The sequence below is a fragment of the Eurypyga helias genome, unplaced genomic scaffold, assembly GCF_000690775.1.
Source record: "Eurypyga helias isolate BGI_N326 unplaced genomic scaffold, ASM69077v1 scaffold12428, whole genome shotgun sequence".
In the NCBI taxonomy this organism is placed as follows: domain Eukaryota; kingdom Metazoa; phylum Chordata; class Aves; order Eurypygiformes; family Eurypygidae; genus Eurypyga; species Eurypyga helias.
The window spans coordinates 8-23,062 of record NW_010265014.1 but is presented as its reverse complement, the minus strand read 5'-3'; the positions used below and the strand labels follow the sequence as shown (position 1 = coordinate 23,062).

The window sequence follows — 23,055 nt, the reverse complement described above, 5'->3', positions numbered from 1 at the left end:
CCAGATGTGGCCTTACCAGTGCTGCGTAGATGGGCAGTATTGCCTCCTGTGACCTGCTGGCAATGCTCTTCCCGGTGCAGCGCTGGATGCTCTTGGCTGTCTTTGCCAGGAAGGGAGCATTGTTGGCTCGCGTGCAGCTTGCAGTCAGCCAGGACCCCCAAAATGCGAAATGATGTGCCTCTCTTGGGCACTGGTTTGGGGTGGGACCCCTCCTGCAGCTGTGCTGGAGATTTCCCTGCTAAGGAGGAGTTGGTGTTGCCTGTGCTCTGCCCATGTCTCTGCAGCAAGGGCAGCTGCACACGAAGCCTGCTCAAACCTTGTCCTGGGGGCTGAGCCATGCCCCTGGTTGGCAGGTGTCCTGGCTGATGTACCATACCTGGCTTTGCCTAGAGTTATGTACGACTTGATGTTGTGTTTTAAGGAGCTGGAATGCTTTTGCTGCAGTTCAGATATTGCCCTTTGGCATCTAGTCAGTGTATGTGTAAAGCAGCCTTAAGGTGTGCAGGTGGAATTAACATCCAGAATATTTGGGGTTTAAGTTTCTCATTGAATCCATAGGTGAAGAAGAAAAATGTGTTTACAAAGCTAATTACTTTGGGGAGGGCTGCAGTGAATGTATTTACTCTTATTAGTAAGTTGCCTAATTTTGGAGGGTTGTTCAGATTTGCTATCTTGTTGAAGGTAAAGCAGCCTTAAGGTGTGCAGGTGGAATTAACATCCAGAATATTTGGGGTTTAAGTTTCTCATTGAATCCATAGGTGAAGAAGAAAAATGTGTTTACAAAGCTAATTACTTTGGGGAGGGCTGCAGTGAATGTATTTACTCTTATTAGTAAGTTGCCTAATTTTGGAGGGTTGTTCAGATTTGCTATCTTGTTGAAGTATAATACTTTCCCTACTCTTCAAAGTCCCTTTTCTTCCTTTCTTTCCTATTTTCTTCCCAGCTTTTCCTAACCTCGTGAAAATAGTTGTAGTCTCTTCTGCAAAGGAGTCATCTTCATGTGAAGGCTTGTGTTCTGGTGGATGTTGGAGTTGAGATAAATTTTTAGGCTGGGTTGTCACCTCAGTGCAACTACTTTAATATCTTTAAAGAAAAGTACTATTAGGCTGACAGCAGTCAGTGAGGACCTGTAGTAGGGAAGCTTTACCCAGAGATGATGATGCTTTTGCCTTCTGGTGTTACTCCATTGTTTTTTTAGTCCAAACTGCTGTGCTGCTTTCCTTGGAGCAGAAGGCTGTGGGAATGTGGGGACACTGGGCATGCCAACCATGTTTAGGGCTGGCTGACATCCAGGGCCTTTGGTGTAATGGTTTAACCACTGGAACCATGCTTAAAGTGTGGTACTTTCTGTTCTCTCCTGGTTTAGAAACCCCAGTTCTTGATGTTGAGGACTTCAAGCTCTCAGCTAAGCAGGGTTATAAGGGCTGATGAAGGCAGGGTGTATGAAGCTTGTTACAAGAACTCTTTGCTGAACCAGTACTGGGGTGTGATGAATGAGTTGGCCTGTCATTTTCATGTTGCTTTTACCAGGCTATGTTTTAGCCAAAAATCGAAGCTTGTGGCAATGCAGGTCTCTTTTCTTTTTCTTTTTCTTTTTTTTTTTTTCTTCCTCAAGTAGCTTGTCTACTTTTGTTCTTAAATAAGCTTAATCTTTAATGTAGAATTGAAAATACCTCCTTTGCCAGGATTGTATTCTGCAAGCTCACAGGATGCTTTCAGCATACCTAACTGAAAACTTAACCTGGTTTGAACAATAAACTAAACTTTGGAAAAGTTTGCTGTTATGCTTCCTTACTCTTCTTGCAGGCTGGTTAAAGTAGCTTTTTTTGTTTTGTTTTTGTTTTTCTTTTTTGCAGAAGGCATATGAAATCTGCAACACCTCTCCTGCATTAATGAGGGTGCAGCACAGGACAATAATGGTGTGTGTTTTGGCCTTTGCTATTGTGTATTCTGTGTGCTGTTAGTGTTCCAGCATATTTTTACTTGTTTACATTTCAGGTAATTCTTTCAGAATTTAATTAGATTTCATTATCTCTGCAGTGTGGGCAAATTTTTCTGTCAAGACCTCTGAAAGCTGAATATAGTTGATCTTTTTTCAGAACTTAAAAATGGTCTCATGTCGTGTTTGTGTCTTTGGGGATGGAGTTTGGCCTCTAAGTGTGAATTACTGTTCTATGTCAAAGTGTTGTTCTGGCACACAAAACTGCTTACACTGTGATGGTTTCATAATCACAGTATTAAACTGTTCATCTATAAATGAGCTTGGATGAGGATGACCCATATCCTAAGTAGCTTAACCTCCATACCAGACACTGAATTAGTTTGTAAATTTTCTAGCTAATAGTGAACTGCAAAATCAGAAAGACATTACATGTAAGCATTTCAGTTTCAAGAATATGAAGGTGTAGCCTGGCTTTCTGATTTAAGATTATTTTTCTTCAGTACATTCTTGCTTTGTGCTTAGAATAATCTTCCACTGTCCTGAATCAGCAGCTTTGAAGATGTACACTTGGGTGTCGATCAGCAGCACCCATAGCCCTTGTCTTGCTGTGTGATAGATCGCAGATGTTTTGAATGTGTAAGTGGTTGTCAGTGTTTAATGTCTTGGGATGGACTACAATTATTATTTTGTGCTGCCAGAGGAAAATGTTGTTCTGAAATTTCTGACAAGTAATTTTTTCACCTTGCTACAAAGCCAATTTACGTGCTAAATCATTAGAGTCTTCCAGACTGCAAGTGTGTGAGTTCCTTAATGTGTCAATTTTTACTTTTTTACTTTTTAATGTCTGGTAATTAGAAGCTGTAACTTTTCTAGAAGTGTTGTGCTCTCGCTTGAGCTCATTAGTAGGAGGTTTATGTAACTTCTTCTGAATAAATAGGTATCTTGATAGTTAACTGCTTAGAAAGCAGGCGTACCTCAGGAAGAGTTTGAGCAGAAATGTCAGTGCTTTGAAAATGCAGATGAGGGGGGCACTTTGTAGTGCAGTGAGAGTCAGTCTTGTTTGAGTGAGACAATGATTTGTTACAATCCTAAACTCTCTAATAGTATGGACTTCTGTATCACTAGGGGAGGAGAAATAATGATCTGAGGATTGCAAGGGTTTTCTCGGAAAAAGAATGTTAAAAGCTGCTTGACATGAGCAAGTCTTTGGTTATGTTAGTATAATTAAAGCGATGCCCATTTCCGTCATGAAGATAAGCTGGTTGTTTAAGTTAGCTAACAAAACAAATAGTCCCTGCTTTGCTAGTATTTTAATCTCTGCTAGATTTGTTAAGAAATTGGTGTTATTTCTTCATAACTGTACTAATTCTCTTCTTGGTTTGGTTTTTTCCCCAGAATTTACATGTTTGACAGCAGAAGTTGGATTTCTACTGTAGTGAGAGAAAATGTAAGTAGAGACATAAGGTAATTTTTTTTTCTAGTGCTGGAGAAACTCATGCTATTTTAAAGTGTCTAACTTTAAGTTTTTAGCTGTTAATCTGTGTGAGCCTTAAGTACCTGTTTTCTACTTCACTGTGTACTTTTATGTCAACAGGAAGGATTTTAAAATGGCCAGGAAACCTGCTAAATAATAGATGTTAGCGCCTGCCTTCTTTCAGAAATGGAACTGGCAAAGCAGAGGGAGACCACAGATGAAACTGTTTCATCTCAGTGGGGCAGGGAACTGTAATAAATCAAATGATGAGAATAGTTATTCTCTCATGAATGAAAAATTACTTATCCACCATGTTTGACAAAAGAAGGGCAAATTTCTTTTGAGCAAATTGGCTTTTGTCAGAATGTTCTTTTCAGTGCGTCAGTATTATATAAACAGAACCTAAAAGTTTCAGAGTTTATATTCTGTGTGATCATGATTATTACTAATATTCTTGGAACCATGAACCTTCGTTACGTTCCAGACCAACTTCAATTGTTTCTGCCTCTTGTGAAGCCCCTTAGTCTCTGAGGAACATTACTAGTTAGCCATGAGTTGTTTAGACATTAATTCCTCAGTTAAACTTGTTATTTTCAATTACTAGATATTCACTTGTTTTCCAAAAAGCAAGCATCAAGCTAGCCCGTCTCTTTCTCTAAACCTGCCTTCTGAGATGTTATCTAATGAGTTACCTTGGTCAACCCTGGACACCTCCAGTGTTCTTCTTTGGAGGAGTGGAAACTGCAACTGAACACAGTGTTCCCAGTGTAGGCAAACCATTGCTTTTGCTCAGCGGCGTTGTATTTTCAGTTACTTCTGTCCTATTTTCTATATAACCTGTTGTTTTGTTTTAACTGGGGCTGGGTAATTAAGCCTGTGTCTTGGAGCTGTTCAGTACATGTTCTATGGGTTCCACATGTTTTTTCCCCTTCAAATAAGGTTGGTATCACAGAAACCTGAGTGGTTCTGTGCACTTCTGATGTTGCATTCCTGTATACCTTTTCTATGGCTTCTAAAATTATCTATACCTTTTTATTTTGGTGATCACCATATCTGGAGATGTGTGTACTTCAGGATCAGAATTTTTTTCTATTCTATTTTGGATCGTGTAAGTGGGAGAGAGAACATCTCAAATTCACTCCACAAGCAAGTCTGATCTTACTGTGTTTTCGATTGAATAAAAATCAAACATATACCTCTGATTAAATAAAAAAACCTTGAGCGTTTCAAAGCCAACATGATGTCAAAACATGGGAACTGACAGTGGATTGTGTATAATTCCTTTGTCATTGTGAAAACGTACAAGCCGCTGTGCATGTTGCTAATAGGATTTATGGTATCTAATAGATTAGCACAGCTTCATTTAATCAGATGACCTGCTATGAGACATGTCTGGTAGGCATAACAGGAACTTACAAGTAAGGCTGTCAAGTTTTGGCTCTGTTTTTGCAAATGATGTGTTTTGCTTTTCTTCTGGTGTTTCGTACACATGGGAGTGATGCGTAATAGCAGGAAAGATATTGAGGGAACAAATGGGAGACAGCCTGTTCATTTGAGAGAAAGGTGATTTGGCTAACCTTCTTATGAAAGTAACTGTACTTGAGTAATACTCTGACAGTGTAAATTCAAACCCTCTGTGTTACCAGACTTTGCATCAGCAATGGCTTCGTGGGGTTACTCTACTTTTTGGGAGTAATAGCCTGTAGTAAAAATACCTTGTAGCAAACAAAATTTGGTCATCAAGGGATACAAGTTCTAAATATTTCACTTCATGAAAGCTGTGTTTTCAGACGTCCATTCTCTTCTGTTAAGCTGTAGAAATTATTCACAGGCCGGGCTATTTAGGAAAAGATGGAAGACTCCATCCTTGTTTTGTTGTTGTTTTTTGGTTTTGGGGTTTTTTTTATAGGAATGGTGTGAGAAGATGAAATAACAAAGTGTTTAGTAAGCATTGCCTCATTGCTGTAACCAGGTAGTTTCAGAGAGGAACCATATTTAACCCGAGAATACAAGTTTGGGTGACTCGTTATCAACTCTTTCCATTTCCCTTATGATGTAGGCAAGCATCAGTCTCCATATAAATGTGATGGTATTAATGACACCTTGGTTTCAGTAATTAGGTAAACAGCTTGAGCTCTGGAGAGGACATTAAAGTTGTAACAATGAAAAGAATGAATTTGGTTTTTTCCTTAGGCTTGGAATTGTTCATGATGTAGGCAAGCATCAGTCTCCATATAAATGTGATGGTATTAATGACACCTTGGTTTCAGTAATTAGGTAAACAGCTTGAGCTCTGGAGAGGACATTAAAGTAACAATGAAAAGAATGAATTTGGGTTTTTCCTTAGGCTTAGAATTGTTCTGATGCTGTTTTCTGAGTAGTGAGCTTTACCTTTAAATTTGAATTATTATACTGGGATCCTAAGTATATCTCTATTTGCAGGAAGTATGTGGAAGTTTTAGAGATTTCATAAGACTTTCTATTCAGTTCAAAGATTCTGTGCAGAGTTGTTCAACATCTAACTGACTTCCTGGGCATAGATAACATTCCTTTTACTTAGGAATATAGCTCATGTAGCTTGGAGAAAAACAAATCCAGAAATTGTTAGTTTGCGATGAGTGACATGATAAATCCTTTTGACACAGTTAAACTGTGAAGTTTTATCTCATCTGGAAAGTAACGAATCAGTTGAAATTAGTAGTTGATTTTCCCATGTGGGAAACAGGAACAAAGTGACTCTTCTACAGGTAACTTGCAAGAAGAGATTAGAGACCTGGGTCATTTGGAGTAGTGAAGACTAGCAAACTACCTTGCAAGTACCCATACTGTTGTCCCTAGCAAGAAGAGAATTATCTAGGAGGTATACTTGTCAACAAGATTAGGGGGAATTAGGCTTAGAGCAGAGACACTTAAGCACTTCAGCCTCTGGAAAGGTCTTGAGTGAGTTCAGCAAAGTGAATGTGTTATTCTTGAGAAGCCTGCCTTCACGAACACAGTAACACAGTCAAAAGACAGTGAGGTAAGCATGAGTTTGGCTGCTACCTATTTCTTCGCAGGTATGGTGATATTTTAGAAAGAAATGGGTGTGGAACTTGAGTAGTGACTTTTTGCATGGGGTTTGCTTGATTTAGAAATTTAGTAACTTCTTTCAAAAACCCAGAAATAGAAGCATCATCCATATCAAGCTTACAGTTTCTCTAGAAACCTTCTTTTAAAACGGGGTTAAATGCCTTTAGAACATGCCAAGAAACAAAATCTAATATTTCATTATGTTCAGTTTTGTGAGATTGCAGTGAGCATAAATCATCTGTTGGACAGTCTCTGCTTGTTACTTCTGTCTGTAATAAGAATCAATGTGTATAAAAATTTCCTGTGTATCGAGGGAGAATAGCTAAGTGTCAGTTTTCCAATACATTTTCCTCACCTTACCTACTGCTCTTGCTCTTTAAAATTTTTTAATGGCTGATACTAGTAATCTGTGCTGATTTACAGTAGAGCTGAAAAGTACATTTTTTTTTTCTCCCACGGATCTTGTTTCTGTCATAAATTTAATTGCCTAAGACGTGGTGTAAAAGAAGTAGAGGAATAGCCAAGTTTGTTGGCTGGTTGTCCCATAAATTTTACAGTCTACTCCAGAGAACTCCTATATTTTAATGCTCTTGGCTTCATTAGGCTTTTCATTTCCCGAGTGTTAGTGAGTTCAGCCATGTTGGCAGGAATTAGAACTTCCTGTTGATGTTGAAACAACAAAGACTACAAAGGGAATGTGGAAGTCTGGTTTAAACAATTCCCATGGATGCTGTCAGAAGTGCGGTTCAGAGTTCGGTGTTGCTTGGAATGCACAGGGACTAACTTGTAACGCAAAGTGGGTTTGATTCCAAGATAGGAATTTATCATGTGGATATGTGATAGTAAGGGTTGTATGTGTTCAGCTACTAATTGTCGTGCAGTGAATGTTGAAACCAGAGTCCTACCTAGCAAGTGGCTGAAGGACAAGATCCATAGAAGCTGCTTTAGCAATAGTAAAGTTCCTTAAGTCCTTGCCTGGACAGTGGATATTGTATCCTGTCTGTAGGTGTAAAGGTGTCTGCAGTGCCAGTGAACTGTTGTGAAGTTTTTCATTAAAAGGAAGCTTTACTTAAAGGTTAGTGAGTGAGCGTCTCGCTGTGGAGTTCACCAATACAGCGTGTTAGCGCTCAGCTGCACGGTAGGTAGGGCAGGTTGTGTCTGACTAACTGCGATGAAGTGTGTTTGTGAAGGGACTCTGAAGATTGGGTTCTGTTAGCATGTTTAGTTAATTCTTACAGACTGTGAAGCGTTTGGATTGTTCTACCCTGGTGTAAAGTGGGACTTGTGAGAGAATGGAGGCAGAGCGCTGGGGTGGAATCTTGAATTTGATGGGAGAGTTGAGAACAGAAACTGTCCAGTGTAACAGAAGAATAGCTGCAGTTACCGTGCTGGGCCTTTCAAAGTGTAATGCTTTGTGTGAAGGCAGACGTGTACCTGCTAGTTAAGCTGTGATACCCTGTCAGCAGGGGAATGAGATCCGTGTCCTTCCAGCTTCTTACACAGCTGTATCAGTGTTACTGTTTCCGTGTTACCGCAGAAGACACTCGACGCTGTTGGGCAGCTTCGTCTGGCTGTGTCATTCACGGTAGTACCCTTCATGCCGAATTAAGCAAGAAGGCACGAGCATGAACTAAACTTGTATGTTTTGCTTTAATCTGGTGTGTGCAAATAATCCAGAATGAAACTACAGGGTTTGGTTTCTGTGAACTTTCTCAGTATAACCTGTTCATAGGATAATCCCTATGTTCATGCCCTTAGACCTGTTCCTGTTCCATTGTGCTGGCTTTAGGATTAAACCAACATCCATACAAAGAAGTGTTCTTTTCATTTAAATGTGAGAGAATTGTATCGCATAGTGCACAAATTCTGGTGGTAGAAGTAAATTGGCACTATTTTAAACTGTTACAGGACAACCTATCTGCTTTGACTGACATTAGGTTATTCATCCTATTACAATTTTAAATAAAGCTGCATGTAAATCTTCGGTGTAGTTACCTGTAACTCTGCAGCTGGAATTCTGTTGTCCTAAATCTTTATCTTAATCCCATTGTTGAGTTGCTGTGACCTTGAGCAGACCTTACGTTTTGGATCGTGATTTCTTTCTCTGAAATAGGAACGATACCATCTCTGAATTCTTTATACCCTGCCTGAAGAGGTTTGTATTTGCTTAGTGGGAAATGGGCTTATATATTAACTTAGAGAATGGCAGAAATAGAACTGGATATCCAAAAGCTAAAAGATCTGAAAATTTGCAGTTAATTCTTCAGAACAATCTTTAGGGTTTCTTAATTCCTTTCTGACAAGAGTAGCGCAAACTATTTCACAATTTGTGTTAACTGCACAGGACTGCATGCTAAAAACTGTAGAGACACGCAGCCACAGAGTGTTTTGCCTCAAATGTAGAGTAAACAAAACGTCTTCAGAGACAAAAGAGCATTCAGAAGAAAAAGAAGGTGGTTATAGGATAATAAAACACTCCTGATGGGTTTTGTCTTAACTGGATTTTGGACTAAGCTGAACAAGCAATCTTAAAGGGGCTTAAAGATAACCCAGGAACCAGAAGAGAGAAAGAAGAGACCTAGTTTCACAATAAAGTGAAAAGGCTTTGAAGTCTGAATGCAGGTTTTGAGAGAGAAGCTAACTAAAGTTCCTTTTCGAAAATATTTTGAGTTTCAGAGAAGAGTATAAATTGGTAAATGATGGCAGGACAGGATGTGACACTTGGTTCTTGAGGCCCTCGATTTGGAATACGAGCTACAATGAAGAGATCTCCAAGATAAGTCTGGTTGTGTGGGATAGCAATGTTTAGGGGATGTTAAAGTCTTTAACTCTTTTGAAACTTATTTTCTTTCGTCGGTGATGTTTGCTCTGCTGATTGAATTTGCCTTCACAGTATATTCTCTGTTACTGTGACTGGATAAAAATGTGAAAGTTATCCTCCTCTTTCTCCTTGGGAAGGGCTTTAGGAAAAACAAAACCCGCATGCTTGCACAGATAAATAAGCTGATTAAATCTTAACAGAATAATATGTAAAGCTGCTAGCAAAGCATTTGCTTTGTTTGAAAGTAGAGGGTCAATTCTGGCCAATAGAATATTCTAAAAACATACTATCAGTGTTTGTTTATAAACTCCAGGTGCCCTATGTAACATTTGAAAATGGAAACAGTTATCTTGTTCTGCAGTAAAAGATAAGCTTCATCAGCACGTTTCTTCAGCATCTTCTACTGGTATCAAGCTGCAGAGATTTCACAACAAAAAGCTTAAAAACAACTGAGTTTTAGGTATGGAATGCCAGTGAAAATGCCAACAATATCTTTCTGGAGCAGTGACTTTTAAAAATAAGTTATATGCTTAATGGAAAATAGTGTATTGGAAAACACTCCACAGCTGAGGAACTCTATAGGCAATAGTTAAGGGTGATATTTATGCTTTATTGACCCTCTGTCTTGCTGGCTACAGAGTACAGCAGACAGAGGAGCATATGTTAGTAACTTGGTGCTAATTGATGATAGGAAAAACGGGGCAGGAAGGGGGTCTCTGTTGGTAGTGGGTTCTCAAATTCCTCCCCTTAACCTAGTATTAAAAAATACTAATTTTATTCTGATAATGTTAGAATCCATTCTGGAAATCTCAGGGTGACATTTCAGCAATCAACAAGTAAAAACCTGAACAACATTTGTGAGTGATCTGCTTTTATCCTGATAAGAGAACAGCATTTCTCATAACTGCTGTGTTACGGGTAGCGTCATTTTACAGCATTTCGCAAGTGCTTATGTCAGTCTGTAAATACAGAGGATTCCTTACTCTGAGACTTACAGAGAAGTTTTGACTTTCTGTCTAACATTGGTGTTATCTGCTGGTTCACTCTTGAGAAATTTGAGTTTATAAAAACCAGAATCAGAATAACACTAAAGAAATGCAAAAAAGGCTTGGAGGAAAGGAATAAATCCAAATTATGTTTTATTTACTGTGGCTGGAAAAAAAACAAGCATATTCATGTGTGGTAACACCTTATTCTGAAGAGATTTCAGAGAAATATTTTTCACCTTTATTCCAATGCTTATAAACCAATCTGCCTTTTTCTCAAGTGCTGCTCGAGATGGCTGAAAGGACTTGCTTACTCTACTAGTTTCAAGCTTCAAGCTATGACTTCTACTCACTTGCACTATTATCCCCTGTCTTTCAGATTTCTGGTTGTTTCAGAGGTGGCAGTGAAGCACACCTTTAGCACAGGAAAATGAGTGAGCTGGACCAATTACGCCAGGAGGCCGAGCAACTGAAAAACCAAATCAGAGTACGTATCTTACTGTGGCTTTAAGATCCTCTGATACAGATGAATATTTGTGTGTCTGCAGGAGAGCAGAGATGGAGAGAAGTGATGCATTAAGTTATATTTGCAATGTCAAAGTTAATCCTGTGGATATTTAGAAAGGGAAAGCACATGTAACCGCACATATTACCTTTTTTCTTTAATATTGCTTAGAAAATAATAGTTACAGAAATAATGCACAAAACAGATTAGATTAAAATGAATGTTTACTGAAGTTTTTCTGAGCAAGACCCTAACCAATGTTAAACAACCTCCTGCTTAAAATAAGGTTGGCTATAAGGTTATTCGGGCCTTTGTCCAGTTAGGCCTTGAAAACCTCCAAGGATGGAGACTGCACAAGCCTGTCTGCACAAGCAGTTCCATTGCTTGACACTCTTCGGGGTGAAAATCATGTTACCTTTCTCAAAAGAAGAAAATTTGCAAGTTAAATGCTTAATATGCTCAATGTGTTTTGACAGCAAACAGTGTATGATGTTCATGCTGCAGTTTGGATGGGTCCTCTCTGGATGACATGTAGAAATGCTTTCTGACCCTTGTTTTGGGGGTCCTTGATCAACTTCACAAAACAGAGATAAAGAAATGTAGAAAACTTCCAATTTCTAACTTTCTTTCGTTGCAGGATGCTAGGAAAGCATGTGCGGATGCCACCCTGGCTCAGGTAAGCATGAGTTTAACATGAATTACAAAAATTTGTTGTCTTTACAAAAAACGTGGTGTAAGAAGGTAGGTGTAAGTGAATCTTTTTTGCCTCCTTTATAATTTTTTAAAATTTTTCCTTTAGGGCCTTTCTTCCAGAAATTAGTACGTGGTTTCTCTGTGTCCAGTTTTTGAGAGCAGTAGCCTTGAGTAGTAGTTTCTTTGAGAAGTGACTCAGGGCACATTGCTGCTGCTCAGCGGAAAATAACGCAGGGGAAGCCTTAGTGTTCTGCTACGGATATGGCAGTAGTACACTTGCGTTACCACGATGACTTGAACCTTAAGACCTGCTGAGGTTAACCTGCTTACTAATTTCCGCGTGATGCTGCGCTTGCGTCTACGCGGCATCTGAACCTGAGCCAATACCTTTGCGGCTTGCTGTGCTGTCATGTTTTCATCCTATTGGCCTGGCTTCACTCAACCTTAATTTGGGGGAAAGGGAAACCTGTACTCTGTAGTACATGTCATGGAGATACGGGGGTGGTTTTCTTACACAGTGGTGTTTGGTTTTGTTTTTCTTTTAAACTTGTACTTCTCTCCAGACTGGAGGGCTTGCATTAAATTACTTAAAATACTTTAGCTATCCTTACACTATTACTTTCTCACCTTGCTGTTCACTTATTCCAGTGAATACTTTTATCTTCAAAAAGTTAAATCAGGAATACTATGAAATAAATAATCGTAAACTTGGAAGGGAAGGCCATTTGGATCTGAAAGAGTTATTAATTCATCCTTTAAAAGTAGAGATGTGTTTAAAGTCAGATATACCTCCCCACACCCACATTTCTGGAAGAAAAATGTTGACTACCACATTTATTTATTCAGGAGTAGAAAACCCAGATCAAAGGTGTGAAATCCTAGAAGTCTAAGAAGATGTCATCTAAACAAAGTAATTTCTGAAAGTCTTAATGCGATAGAGAGGCTGTGTTCTTCATTTAATAATTATGTACAACATTAAATGGTGTAACTTCTGATTAGGCAATTTAAAAAAACTTAGTATTCAAAATGTGAGACTTCCTGCATTGGAGTGGTAATGTAAATGTGTATGATGTGTTACTATTTGAACTATAAAGTGAAAAAATCAGTGCATGACACCATTCCTGTTTCAGATCACAGCCAATATTGACCCAGTGGGGAGAATTCAGATGCGCACTAGAAGAACACTCCGGGGACACCTGGCTAAAATTTATGCAATGCACTGGGGGACTGATTCCAGGTGGGTGCTAGGGATACAGAATCATGTTGTGTGGCTTCGCTGTTCTCCGTGAAGTTGAGTGCAAAGGACTTTGTTATTTTTCCTGTTCCTGCCACTAGGAACCACTAATTCCAAGAGAACTCAGACAACTAAGAGAATTCAGAGACACTTAACATCACTTTTTCTTCCTGATGTCCATGTTCTTGTCATCCAAATCAAAATTTGGTGCCAAAATACCAGTCTTTGTCTACTTGCCTGAAAAATATAGTTGTGGTACCACATGAATTCTGAGGAGCTGTGGAGATAGAGTACATTTCGTTAACAGTTACTCTGTTTTCCTTAACTGCTTCCTGTTAACTATTGATGTTCAGTTAGAGAGAGACTAAATGATACTAGTAACAGCTACTATCATTCTCTTTTCTATACAAGAATTTCAAAGCACGCTAACAGCAGCCAATTTTCTATTAAAAGAATATGTTGCTGCTTCCCTGCAGGAACAGGTTAAAAAAAAAAAAATTCCCCTTATTTTAAGTTACAACTATGGAGTTAGTAAGTTACAGCTAGCTTCTCTCTCTCAGTAGAGGATTTAAAAGGAAGTTTGATGTTATTAGTTACCTTCTTACCAGATTTGTGTAACCATGCTGTGCCTTATGGAAGAACTGCATGAACTTGTGTGTATGCATACAGTAAATACACTATAGCAAAATAGCCACGTGCTTAACAAAGAAGACAGTATCCATCATGAAGATGAAAAATAATGTGATGTGTTACACTTTTAGTTTCTGAGTTGCTTAGTACTTTAAATATCAGAATGACCACAAGTGTTACTTTGAATTAAACTTCAGTGTTTTGCACCTCTGTTTTCTATGCCTCTGAAAGAAGCTAATTTCTCAGATATGTAGAATTCAGTGCTTCAGGAGTGTCTTTGGCACGTATCTTATTTAAAAGATGGGGATTCAATTTCTTCTTTGGCAAAAGTGTTTCAAGGCAGCTATAAAATATAACCTAGAGGGGAAAAAAAAAGACAAAGACTGGATGACTTTGCACTGTATTGTTAAGCTTGGAAGCAGTCAGAAGATGAACAGAACAAAAATTTGAATACCATGTTGGAGTATTTAGTCCAAAATTGCTTAGAAAAGGTAGAGACCATACAGATTTTTCATGTCAGAATACCCGATCTATCTTTAAACATGTTAAAAGCAGGTAAGAGATCTGAACACTTAATTAGGTGCCTCATGTTTCAATCATGATTGCTGGGTGGGGGTTGAGGGGGTGTTGATTGTTGTAAAAATCTTCCTAATGCTACCCCTTCCATGAGTGTTTCCTTTGCTGTGGTTCATTTTCATTTCCATGGTATTTCAGTGCTGACAATCAGGGGTTTTGGACATGTTAGAACTTAAACTCCTGTTTCATAAGTAGGAAAAAGGAAAATGTGTTGATAGTGTAGGTGCCCAAACTCAGTGAGTCTGAAGTCAGTGAACACAGAAGCACTGATTCCATGCAGATTTTCTCTGTTTTCAAGACTGAGGTGTTTGTTACATGGCTACATTTTTCTGAAGTCAGAATGTGTTAACATGTAGTGTTCCATCACACATTTCCGTAATATTCAGCACTGAGATTGAGTACTTGAAAAACTCCTTTTATAGTGCTGAAACTGAACGGGTTAATGCTGCACTGTGCTTAAATGGTTTCAAGTACCTTGGCCCAGGTAGTGGAGATAAATGCCATCACAAAGCTGTTCCTCCTTCTCTTCCTGCAATGATTGTGTTTACCTCCTGTTTCCTCTCTAGGCTTCTAGTTAGTGCCTCCCAGGATGGCAAACTCATAATTTGGGACAGCTATACTACAAACAAGGTAAGACTAATACATTGTGATGTTATTCAGTTGTAAATACAAAGGAAGAAAATGTTGCCTGTAACGACTTTGGCTGCATTACTTTCATAGTCCTAAGACCAAATTTTGAGTTCTCCAAAACAAAAAAGTTTGCATTTAAAGGCTGTAGCAGTGTCTTAAATGCATTGTGTATAGAGATGTGCACCACAGATGGAAAGCAATGAAATACTTAATTCTAGAGAATGTTTTTATTTGTTTTGATACTGCAGAGAAACTGATCAACAGAGTGAGAAGTAATCAGCATGCTGCACCAGAACAGTCAGATTTAAGCGTAGCCATGGTAATTTGTTGTCTGCAGTTAAGTATTGAAAGACCTGACATGTAATGGGTCATCACTGTCTGGCTGCAATTGCATGATGCAATTCAGGATTACTTTTACTTTCATAGGACAGTAATTGGTATTTACTGATTATGGTTACTGTTATCAGCATTAGCAACAATCCATATATTCCCCCTTTGAGTTAGGTTGACAGAGCTGCTGATGTCTGTGCACAGGAGCGTGGAACTGACTTTATTTCAAAATTTCCTGGCTTAGCTCATCATAGCCTTAGAGGCAATTTTGCCAATGCACTTGAGCAAAAGGCATTCTATAGAGGAGAGAGAAGCACACACAAACAACTGCAGCAGCAGTTCTGAAAGCTGGGATTATTGTTGAATCCCAGTTGTGAAGCTAAGGAAGCAATGACTTCAATAATGAGTAATAATACTGTTCTCAAAATTAAACAAAACCTCCCTTTTATGCCTTCATCCTCCTCCTTTGACCCCAGCTTGCAGGTGAATGTGATCTACATTTCCATAACAACTGAAAGATGGGATCGTAAAATAATCACTCTATACCATGATTTTCATATTGGTGTCTTTAATTGATACACGAATGCTAATAAGTCCATGTCATTGTCAAGAGGTAGAGAGCTGCTTCATCTGGGGAGCATGTGGTCAGAGATTGTTACTAGACTGGTAAAATTTTGACTAGAATCAGAAATAGAACTTTTCAGCTACAAAAACAGCCCAGGTAGCAAACAGCTTGGTGTTGATACAGTATTTGACTAGGTAGGACCCCAAAGCAGTTAATGTAAAATACTGGAATGATGGTCTGCACGTGTGTTGGTAGTCGCAGTACACATTGGAAGTAACAAAATTATCGTTAGGAAAAGACCGTATTTATGACAATAAAATGGCTCAAGATGAATATTCCTATTAATTCCTTGGTAGAAGATTTCCAAAAATGAGGTGGTTGTGGTTTTAGTGCAGGGTATTTTTTGATCACTGATTACTGTAGCAGCAGAAGAACACACAGGGATCTCTGCTGTTTACTTAAGAAATGCAGGAAGAGTCTTAAGATTGCACAAAGTCTCACAATATGTATAAGGATATGATCCCTTCCTTAAAGATGGTATGAACAAATTTGAAGGATGAATGCAATGGGTCAACCAGACAGAACAGGTTTATCTTCAGTGATTGTTTAGATAAAGTTCTTTGAGCTGAAATGAGGAGGAAGCGTGCACAGGTAGTTATTTAAACATGGAGCTTGGTTGCTTGCAGTGGGTTTCCAAAGAAGGGTGTAAATGGCAGTAAAAGTAGGACTTACTCGTTCATTCATAGCGCAGCACCTGAGCCTGGAATTGGCAGTGTTGCTGACTGTGCTTAGAAGGCAGTATTTTCCTGAACCCGTAATAAACTGACAGTAATCAGAGGAATGAAATGAAATAACTTAGTTTTTACCAAAATTGGTGATTTAACTGGATTCATGAAAGGCAAACCTGAGGTTTTAATTATATCATTACTTGGTCTGACGAGCTATATATGCAAGTTACCCTCAAAGTAGTTTGATACTCAAACAACCAAAGACTTCTCACTCTTTTCTAGTCCTGCTGACAAATAGATGATGTATTTCTTGAGAAACGGGTGAAAAACTCCCTGATGGTAAATTATGGAATAGGTTGTTTTGCAGATGAAATACATTAATGGTATTGGTTTCAGGTGCATGCTATTCCCCTGCGTTCATCTTGGGTCATGACTTGTGCATATGCTCCTTCTGGAAATTACGTGGCTTGTGGTGGTCTCGACAACATCTGTTCCATTTATAACTTGAAAACTCGTGAAGGGAATGTACGTGTCAGCCGTGAACTAGCTGGTCACACAGGTGAGTGCCTGTTCAGAGCGGTCTGAGTTACCGAAGCACGTGGTGAAGGTATTTCTTTTAAGCTTTTAACTAGAATTTCCTAATTAAAAATATATGTTTCATTGTGCTCCTTTATTTCTCGGGCAGGACCGTAGCTGCATACTGCCTGTTTTCAAGTGGCTTTTTCTGCTTGCTTTTAAAAAACCTTAAGGATGATATGCTTTGAACAAAAGTGTGATGAGAATGTTTTGCCATTTCATAAGCAAGACAGCTGCCTTCTGATGGAGCTGTTCTCTAGTTGCAGAGGCTTGCGTTCTCATCGCTTCCTCTTGTTTCTCCTTCTCTCCCTTCTCCCCAAAACACAGTAGCTTAATTTTTGCCTCTAGTTTCTGTTTGTAAGGTGGACTCTTGTCTTTGATGAGAAGAAACAAGTAACTTGTAGGCTTTGCCTGGTCGATTAGGGTGTAAACTAGCTGCAAAGTTCTCTTAGTGACAGATGAAGCAAAATTACTTTTGTTAGGTAAGAAGGATTTTAGACACACAGGTGTTAGAGGTTTTGAGGCAAGAAAGTACCTCATGGCCCTTAAAAGCTTGTGTTTAAATTGTGGGGGATGAGCTGAAAATTTTTCCTTCTGAACAAGCCAAGAGACTCAGTGTCATGAAGTACCTTTAAAAGCAAACTCAGTGGCTGAAGACATTCTTGCTTCCTGAAGAATGCACAGTTAATGGAGATGAGCAGCAGCAGTAACCTAGACAATGTGAACTGCTTTTGTATATTGTCTGAAAATGGATAATCGTATTTTGATTTTTTTTGTGAATGGGACTGGAAATTTTTCAGAGGAAAGTTGGGTGGGTTGTTGCTTGAACTCTATTGAGAATTAAAACTGGGTCTTCAGGCACCCTGGTATTTGTGAAGTACTAGCATAGTGCTGACCCTCTCACACATCAGTGGCCTTACGTATTCTTGTGGAGTCAGTAATACCTCCCACAGTCTGAGGAAAGAAGTGGACTAATTGGGCATTTCTCCTAAAGCTGCAGCTCTGAAGCTGCACATCATCTTTATGGTCTCTTTGTTTTTGCAGAGTATAATCCCAAACAAAGCAAATCAAGGTTGGTTTCTCTAGAGGTTGTCAGACTGGCTCCAGAGAGAACCTCTAGCAGCTCCTTAGGGAAATGTCAGGTGGGCTCTGTCTTGCTGGTTTTCTGCCTGATCAAGCCTCTAGCTATCGAGAGTGATGCAAATGGCATAAAGACTGTTAATTGAAGGAAAATAAGGTTCCTCAGAAATGAGGTTATACATTAATGAATTTTTATACAGGAAAAGCTAAATGGGAATTGAAGTATGCATAATTTTCCTTCAGCTGTTTTTCTTCCAAGCATGATTTATGTAATTTAGAGGAATTTTGTACTCTCGGGGTGTAGACAAGGGTGTGAGAATGCAGTGCTGATGTGACCTGCAGATAGTGGTTGTGATGTGACTAGTAAAATGATTTCTAAGGGGATACTCTTCTCTACTTCCCCCCGCCTCTCTCCCGCTCCTCAGGACAGAGGGAATTGGAACAATGTTTGGACACAGCAAGCTTTGGCTTTCAGTATGTTGCTCTGTGCGCACCAAAATACTGAAAAATGTTTTAGCAATAAAAATTATTTCTGTGACATTCTATCTGCTTACTGCTCTTTCTGGTTGTAAACAGTCTGGCTGGGAAAACATGGATTTTTACAAAGCATGAGAAGCAGGATTTCGCTGTAACACAAGGGGTATCAAAGGAGTGCATTTGAGACCTGACCAGTTTGTGTGGAATCTTCCTGAAGGAAGAGTTTCAACGAGCTGCTTTTCTGTTGCAGAATTGAACAGAGCCCGTAGCTGGAAGCTCATTTTAGCAGATCTTCAACAGGTTTTGCAGTAGTTTGGATTTTCAGGTGACGTTTGTGCTTTGTGAAATAGAGGTGACTGGCAGGGCAGGCTAATTTTGTCATCAGCGTTGTTACGGTGATAGTTTGGCGTGTGGTACTTCAGTACTAAGATGCTTCAGAGCACTCAGGTGAAACACTTTAATGTGGGTGTTGAAGCATCCCATGTGTATGCTCTGCTCTGTGTACTCACAAAGAATGCAGTTTATTTTTTTGCTGTAGCTGTACAATACAGTTGAGGTCATGGGCCTTTGTTGTTTCTGGATGCAGTGACATACAGATCTACTTTCTCAGGAAGTTCCGTGTGTACAGTGCAGGGTTGCCTATACTTCTCTCCACCTTGGCCAGTGGATTCAATGCTTTTGCTGCTCTGCTCCCTCTTTCCTTGCTTCAAGTAGTTCTTGCTTCATCTTCAGGAGAGGAGGAGGAAACATAGAAGCAAGCCACCATGTGAAGAGTGGTCTCTGGTCTTACTCATCAACATTTTATTTTGTTTTCAGGATACTTGTCATGCTGTCGCTTCTTGGATGATAATCAAATCGTTACCAGCTCTGGCGACACCACTTGGTAAGCAGTGAAACTTCCACATGCCTGTTAGTAAAGGCTTTTCACAGCTATAGCCTATTATGGAAGGAAACGCTATTCTTCATAAACCTGATAGTCATCTAGAAGACTAAATGTGATTATTGTTCATATGTCACGTTTTTACTAGTAATGGAAAACTGGGTCTTTCATGTTTGTTAGCTTTGGCCGTTTAGTTATGCCCGTGTGCTGAGGAGCCTGACCTAATTCTCTATGTTCAAATGGGATGGGAAGTTTTATTTTACAATAACTATTTGGCTTTTAGGAATACGTGTATTAGACTAATGACTTTTCTTATAGTTCTTCAGTATTTATTACTTAGTGTCATATTGGAGTTTTTGTAATACAGAATTTAGTTTATGTTGCTATTCAGAAGAGCTCCTAGAAAATATCCTGTAGTGACAGTAGCTGGGTTTTTTGTGTAGACGGTAGGTCTTAAATACTAGCTTCTTTATGAAAAAAAACCTCAATCTTTTTCATAGATTCTTCTATTATATTTCATTCTTAAAAGCATTACCGCTCTCCCAGGCAGCAGTTCTTACAGCAGAGGTTGTCTAATAAATACCTCTCCTACACAGTGTCAGTCTCTTTGAATGTCCATCTGTTAGTCCACTGATTGTGACTAGATATTGAATATATATGTTTGGTTTTCATAAAAAGTGTTTCTAAATATGTCTCCTAAAAAAAAAAAGCTTACAGTTTTGCTATTTATAAGAGGACACATTTGCTTCAGGAGTTACTGTAGTAACTGTACAGTTGTCTGGCTAACAGTTTATCCTTGGCATCACTTCAGTTCAGCCAAGCTTCAAAGTACAGTATCAAGGTACAGTCATCCCTTACTTGCCTAGTGCAAATCTGCCACTGATGGGTCTGGTTTACTGAGAAATTACAGAAAATAAAAATCCTTAATCTTCCTTAAATGTTTAGACCACTTGTTATGGAGATGACAGCATTATTTCATCCTTTTACGCTCTTTGATTATCACTGTAGTAGTGATTTTGCTGTCTTGGTAAAGTGCTGCAGCTTTAAGATGAGACGTAATTAAAAATTCATACAATATTTTTAGAATTGAAGATGGCTTTTGAAATCTCCTATGCACAATTATCCTGGAATATAGCCAAATAGTTCAACAAAGAATGTTTGCTCTTTCTATACTCTGTACTCTTGTTAATACTTTATGGAGTTTTACTTTCTAGCAGTGATGTAAATGAAGAGGTTTAGACAAGAATTGCTGTCTAGACCTAATGGAGCACAAATGGGTTGATTCTTGCCTTTTGAATTATTCTTTCAAGCGCTCTCTGGGACATAGAAACTGGTCAGCAGACAACTACATTTACTGGGCACACTGGAGATGTCATGAGTTTGTCCCTTGCTCCTGATGCCCGGTGTTTTGTTTCTGGTGCCTGTGATGCCTCTGCCAAACTGTGGGATGTTAGAGAAGGAATGTGTCGGCAAACCTTCACTGGCCATGAGTCGGATATCAATGCCATCTGTGTATGTATCCACTTGAACAGAGGACATGGGATTGAAATCTTTATATTTCTCTGGTCTCAGCTTTTAAGCATGTACTGTGTGGTGTAGTATTATGGCAAGTTTTCTTTTAAATAATAGTTTTTGTAGCTGGGGGGAGTTCCTGAAATTTGTGCAACTTCAGATCCCTTGTGGTAAATGGAAACAGTGGCTGTTAAGAGCATGTAAAGAAACACTGTTTTAATTACTTCAGTATTTCTGCCCCTACCCCAGTAGTGGAGAGGTGTCTACTCTGCTTTCTTTTTCTGCTTGGTCTGTACAAAATGGTACATTCAGTGAGACAGAGGAATCAAGTCTGAAATCGTGTCTCTTTTTTTTTTTTTTCCTTCCCTCATTAAAGTTCTTCCCAAATGGCAATGCATTTGCCACAGGCTCGGATGATGCTACGTGCAGGCTTTTTGACCTTCGGGCTGATCAGGAACTTATGGTTTATTCACACGATAACATCATCTGTGGCATCACCTCTGTAGCATTTTCCAAGAGTGGACGTCTCCTCCTAGCTGGTTATGATGACTTTAACTGCAATGTCTGGGACACACTGAAAGCTGATAGAGCAGGTAGGTGTTTCTGGTTTTAGATATTATAAACATAGGGTGACATACTGAGTGGATGAGTTGTCATGCACACAGACCTGTTGGCATTCCCTGTCTCAACTTTCAAACTTTGTGATAACCTGCTTTAGAATGACCAGTGATGAAAGTAGTTTAATGATAAATAAATTGGAGTACTTTTAGAGGGTGGAAGGGAACAATGGATGCCTGAGGGCAGAACTTTAAACTTTATGGCACTGTTCATGTATGGACTGTTCAAAGCAATTCAACATTAATGTTGCTATCAGAATTTTGATAGCAACAAATTAGCAATAGCAATTTGAATTATTGCTTATCAGATTTTTTTTAATATTTGTAGAAGTAGCTGTAGAGACAACCAGCAAAGAAAAACACACTGTGGAGACTTACCCTTTGGGGAAATTAATATGGAATTTATGGTCCAAAGATTAAGATAACTTCATAGAATCACAGAATGGTTAGGATTGGAAGGGAGCTTAAAGATCATCTAGTTCCAACCCCCCTGCCATGGGCAGGGACACCTTCCTTTAAACCAGGTTGCTCCAAGACTCATCCAGCCTGGCCCTGAAGACAGCTAGTGATTCAGTTCTTTAAAATGAAACCTCCTTTAGGAAGAAGTAGGAAAAATTAGACCACAACTACTGTTGTTCTTATGAGAACAGGGGATGAGAAGGAGGACCTACTCTGTTACCAAAGAAAATGGTCTAGGCTTTTAAAATTATCGTAGGTGGGTTTTAGAAGCAAACAAACCCACCAGCCAAGCAGAATAATCTTCCACTTGCAGTTGAAAGGTTTAGTTGCAAGTACATTATTTGGTGCATATTGGCTTACTGCTTTGAGGGAAGGGTAGACTGCAGGTAGAAAAAATAAACCACCATATGGTCCCGGACTTTACTAAAAGAGTTTCCATTTGGTGTGTTAATTCTGGACTCTAGCAACTTAGTCTTACCACTCAGATTTTATTCTTTGTGTTTTCCAAAACTCGTGGTAGTTTTTATCAGTGCTGAGAGGTTGAAACTGCGCATATATTGTTAAATAGCATTTGGTTCTATAGCATGTTAATGGTGCCAAATACAATTATTTCGGAAGTGAAATGCCTTTTATTGATTGACCTAGTTTGTGTCTTGAGATTTGCAACTCGAGATCCTTGTACTCTGGTTATTGAGGCCATAGATGTGACTATAAGCCTGTACGGAGTTGAATTGAGAAATTTCTTGATTGTCTAGGTTAGTTTACAATTGGCTGGATTTCAGTACTGTTAGAACTGTTCTGTGGTTTTTTTCCTGTATTTTTTTCTTTGGAAGACCTTCATGAAGAAGAACAGAAGGTGGTGGCAATTTTGCCTACCTGTAGAAATGAGAACCAATGCTTTGTACTGATCTGGGTCAATGGTCCATGTACTCATGAAGTGTGGCTCTTTATTGCTGAGTTTTAGAACTCATTTAAACAACTCTGTCAAGTGCTCTGCTTACTGAAATGTGCTGAGGCTTAAGACTGAGCAGATTTGACCCTTCTATTGCACCTGACGCTATGTTAAACACTGCTGTGGTTATATGTTCAGTTCAAATTGTACAAGATTTCTTGGCCCCCTTGTTTTACCAAATTGCAACATTTACTAATTTTGTTGGTAGACTGAATTTTGATAATTAATGCCAATTCCACAGTAAATTCTAGGTAACTCCTGGGTAATTGTTAGTTCTGGCAGCTGGCTTCTGTGTTGCACTGAATTTCTGAAGAATCAT

The 23,055-nt window shown here is 39.0% G+C and overlaps 1 protein-coding gene across 1 annotated transcript; it reads left to right on the top strand.

Moving 5' to 3' along the window:
- The first annotated feature begins 1,856 nt into the window (after positions 1–1,856).
- On the top strand, positions 1,857–21,321 carry LOC104504669 (guanine nucleotide-binding protein G(I)/G(S)/G(T) subunit beta-1). The gene is made up of 10 exons (XM_010156579.1): positions 1,857–1,919; positions 3,338–3,389; positions 10,672–10,779; positions 11,435–11,473; positions 12,621–12,727; positions 14,497–14,560; positions 16,580–16,742; positions 19,133–19,199; positions 20,507–20,708; positions 21,085–21,321. Exons 3-10 carry the CDS (start codon positions 10,723–10,725, stop codon positions 21,319–21,321), a joined length of 936 nt encoding a protein of 311 aa, XP_010154881.1. The 5' UTR covers positions 1,857–1,919; positions 3,338–3,389; positions 10,672–10,722.
- The last annotated feature ends 1,734 nt before the right edge of the window (positions 21,322–23,055 follow it).

What these genes read in the sequence shown, in the direction of transcription:
- LOC104504669 (XM_010156579.1), top strand. Translation starts at nt 10,723, where the DNA reads ATGAGTGAGCTGGACCAATTACGCCAGGAGGCCGAGCAACTGAAAAAC. An exon ending in CACTGGGGGACTGATTCCAG is followed by an intron (nt 12,728 to 14,496) that starts GTGGGTGCTAGG and finishes TTTCCTCTCTAG; the next exon opens with GCTTCTAGTTAGTGCCTCCC. An exon ending in ACAGCTATACTACAAACAAG is followed by an intron (nt 14,561 to 16,579) that starts GTAAGACTAATA and finishes TATTGGTTTCAG; the next exon opens with GTGCATGCTATTCCCCTGCG.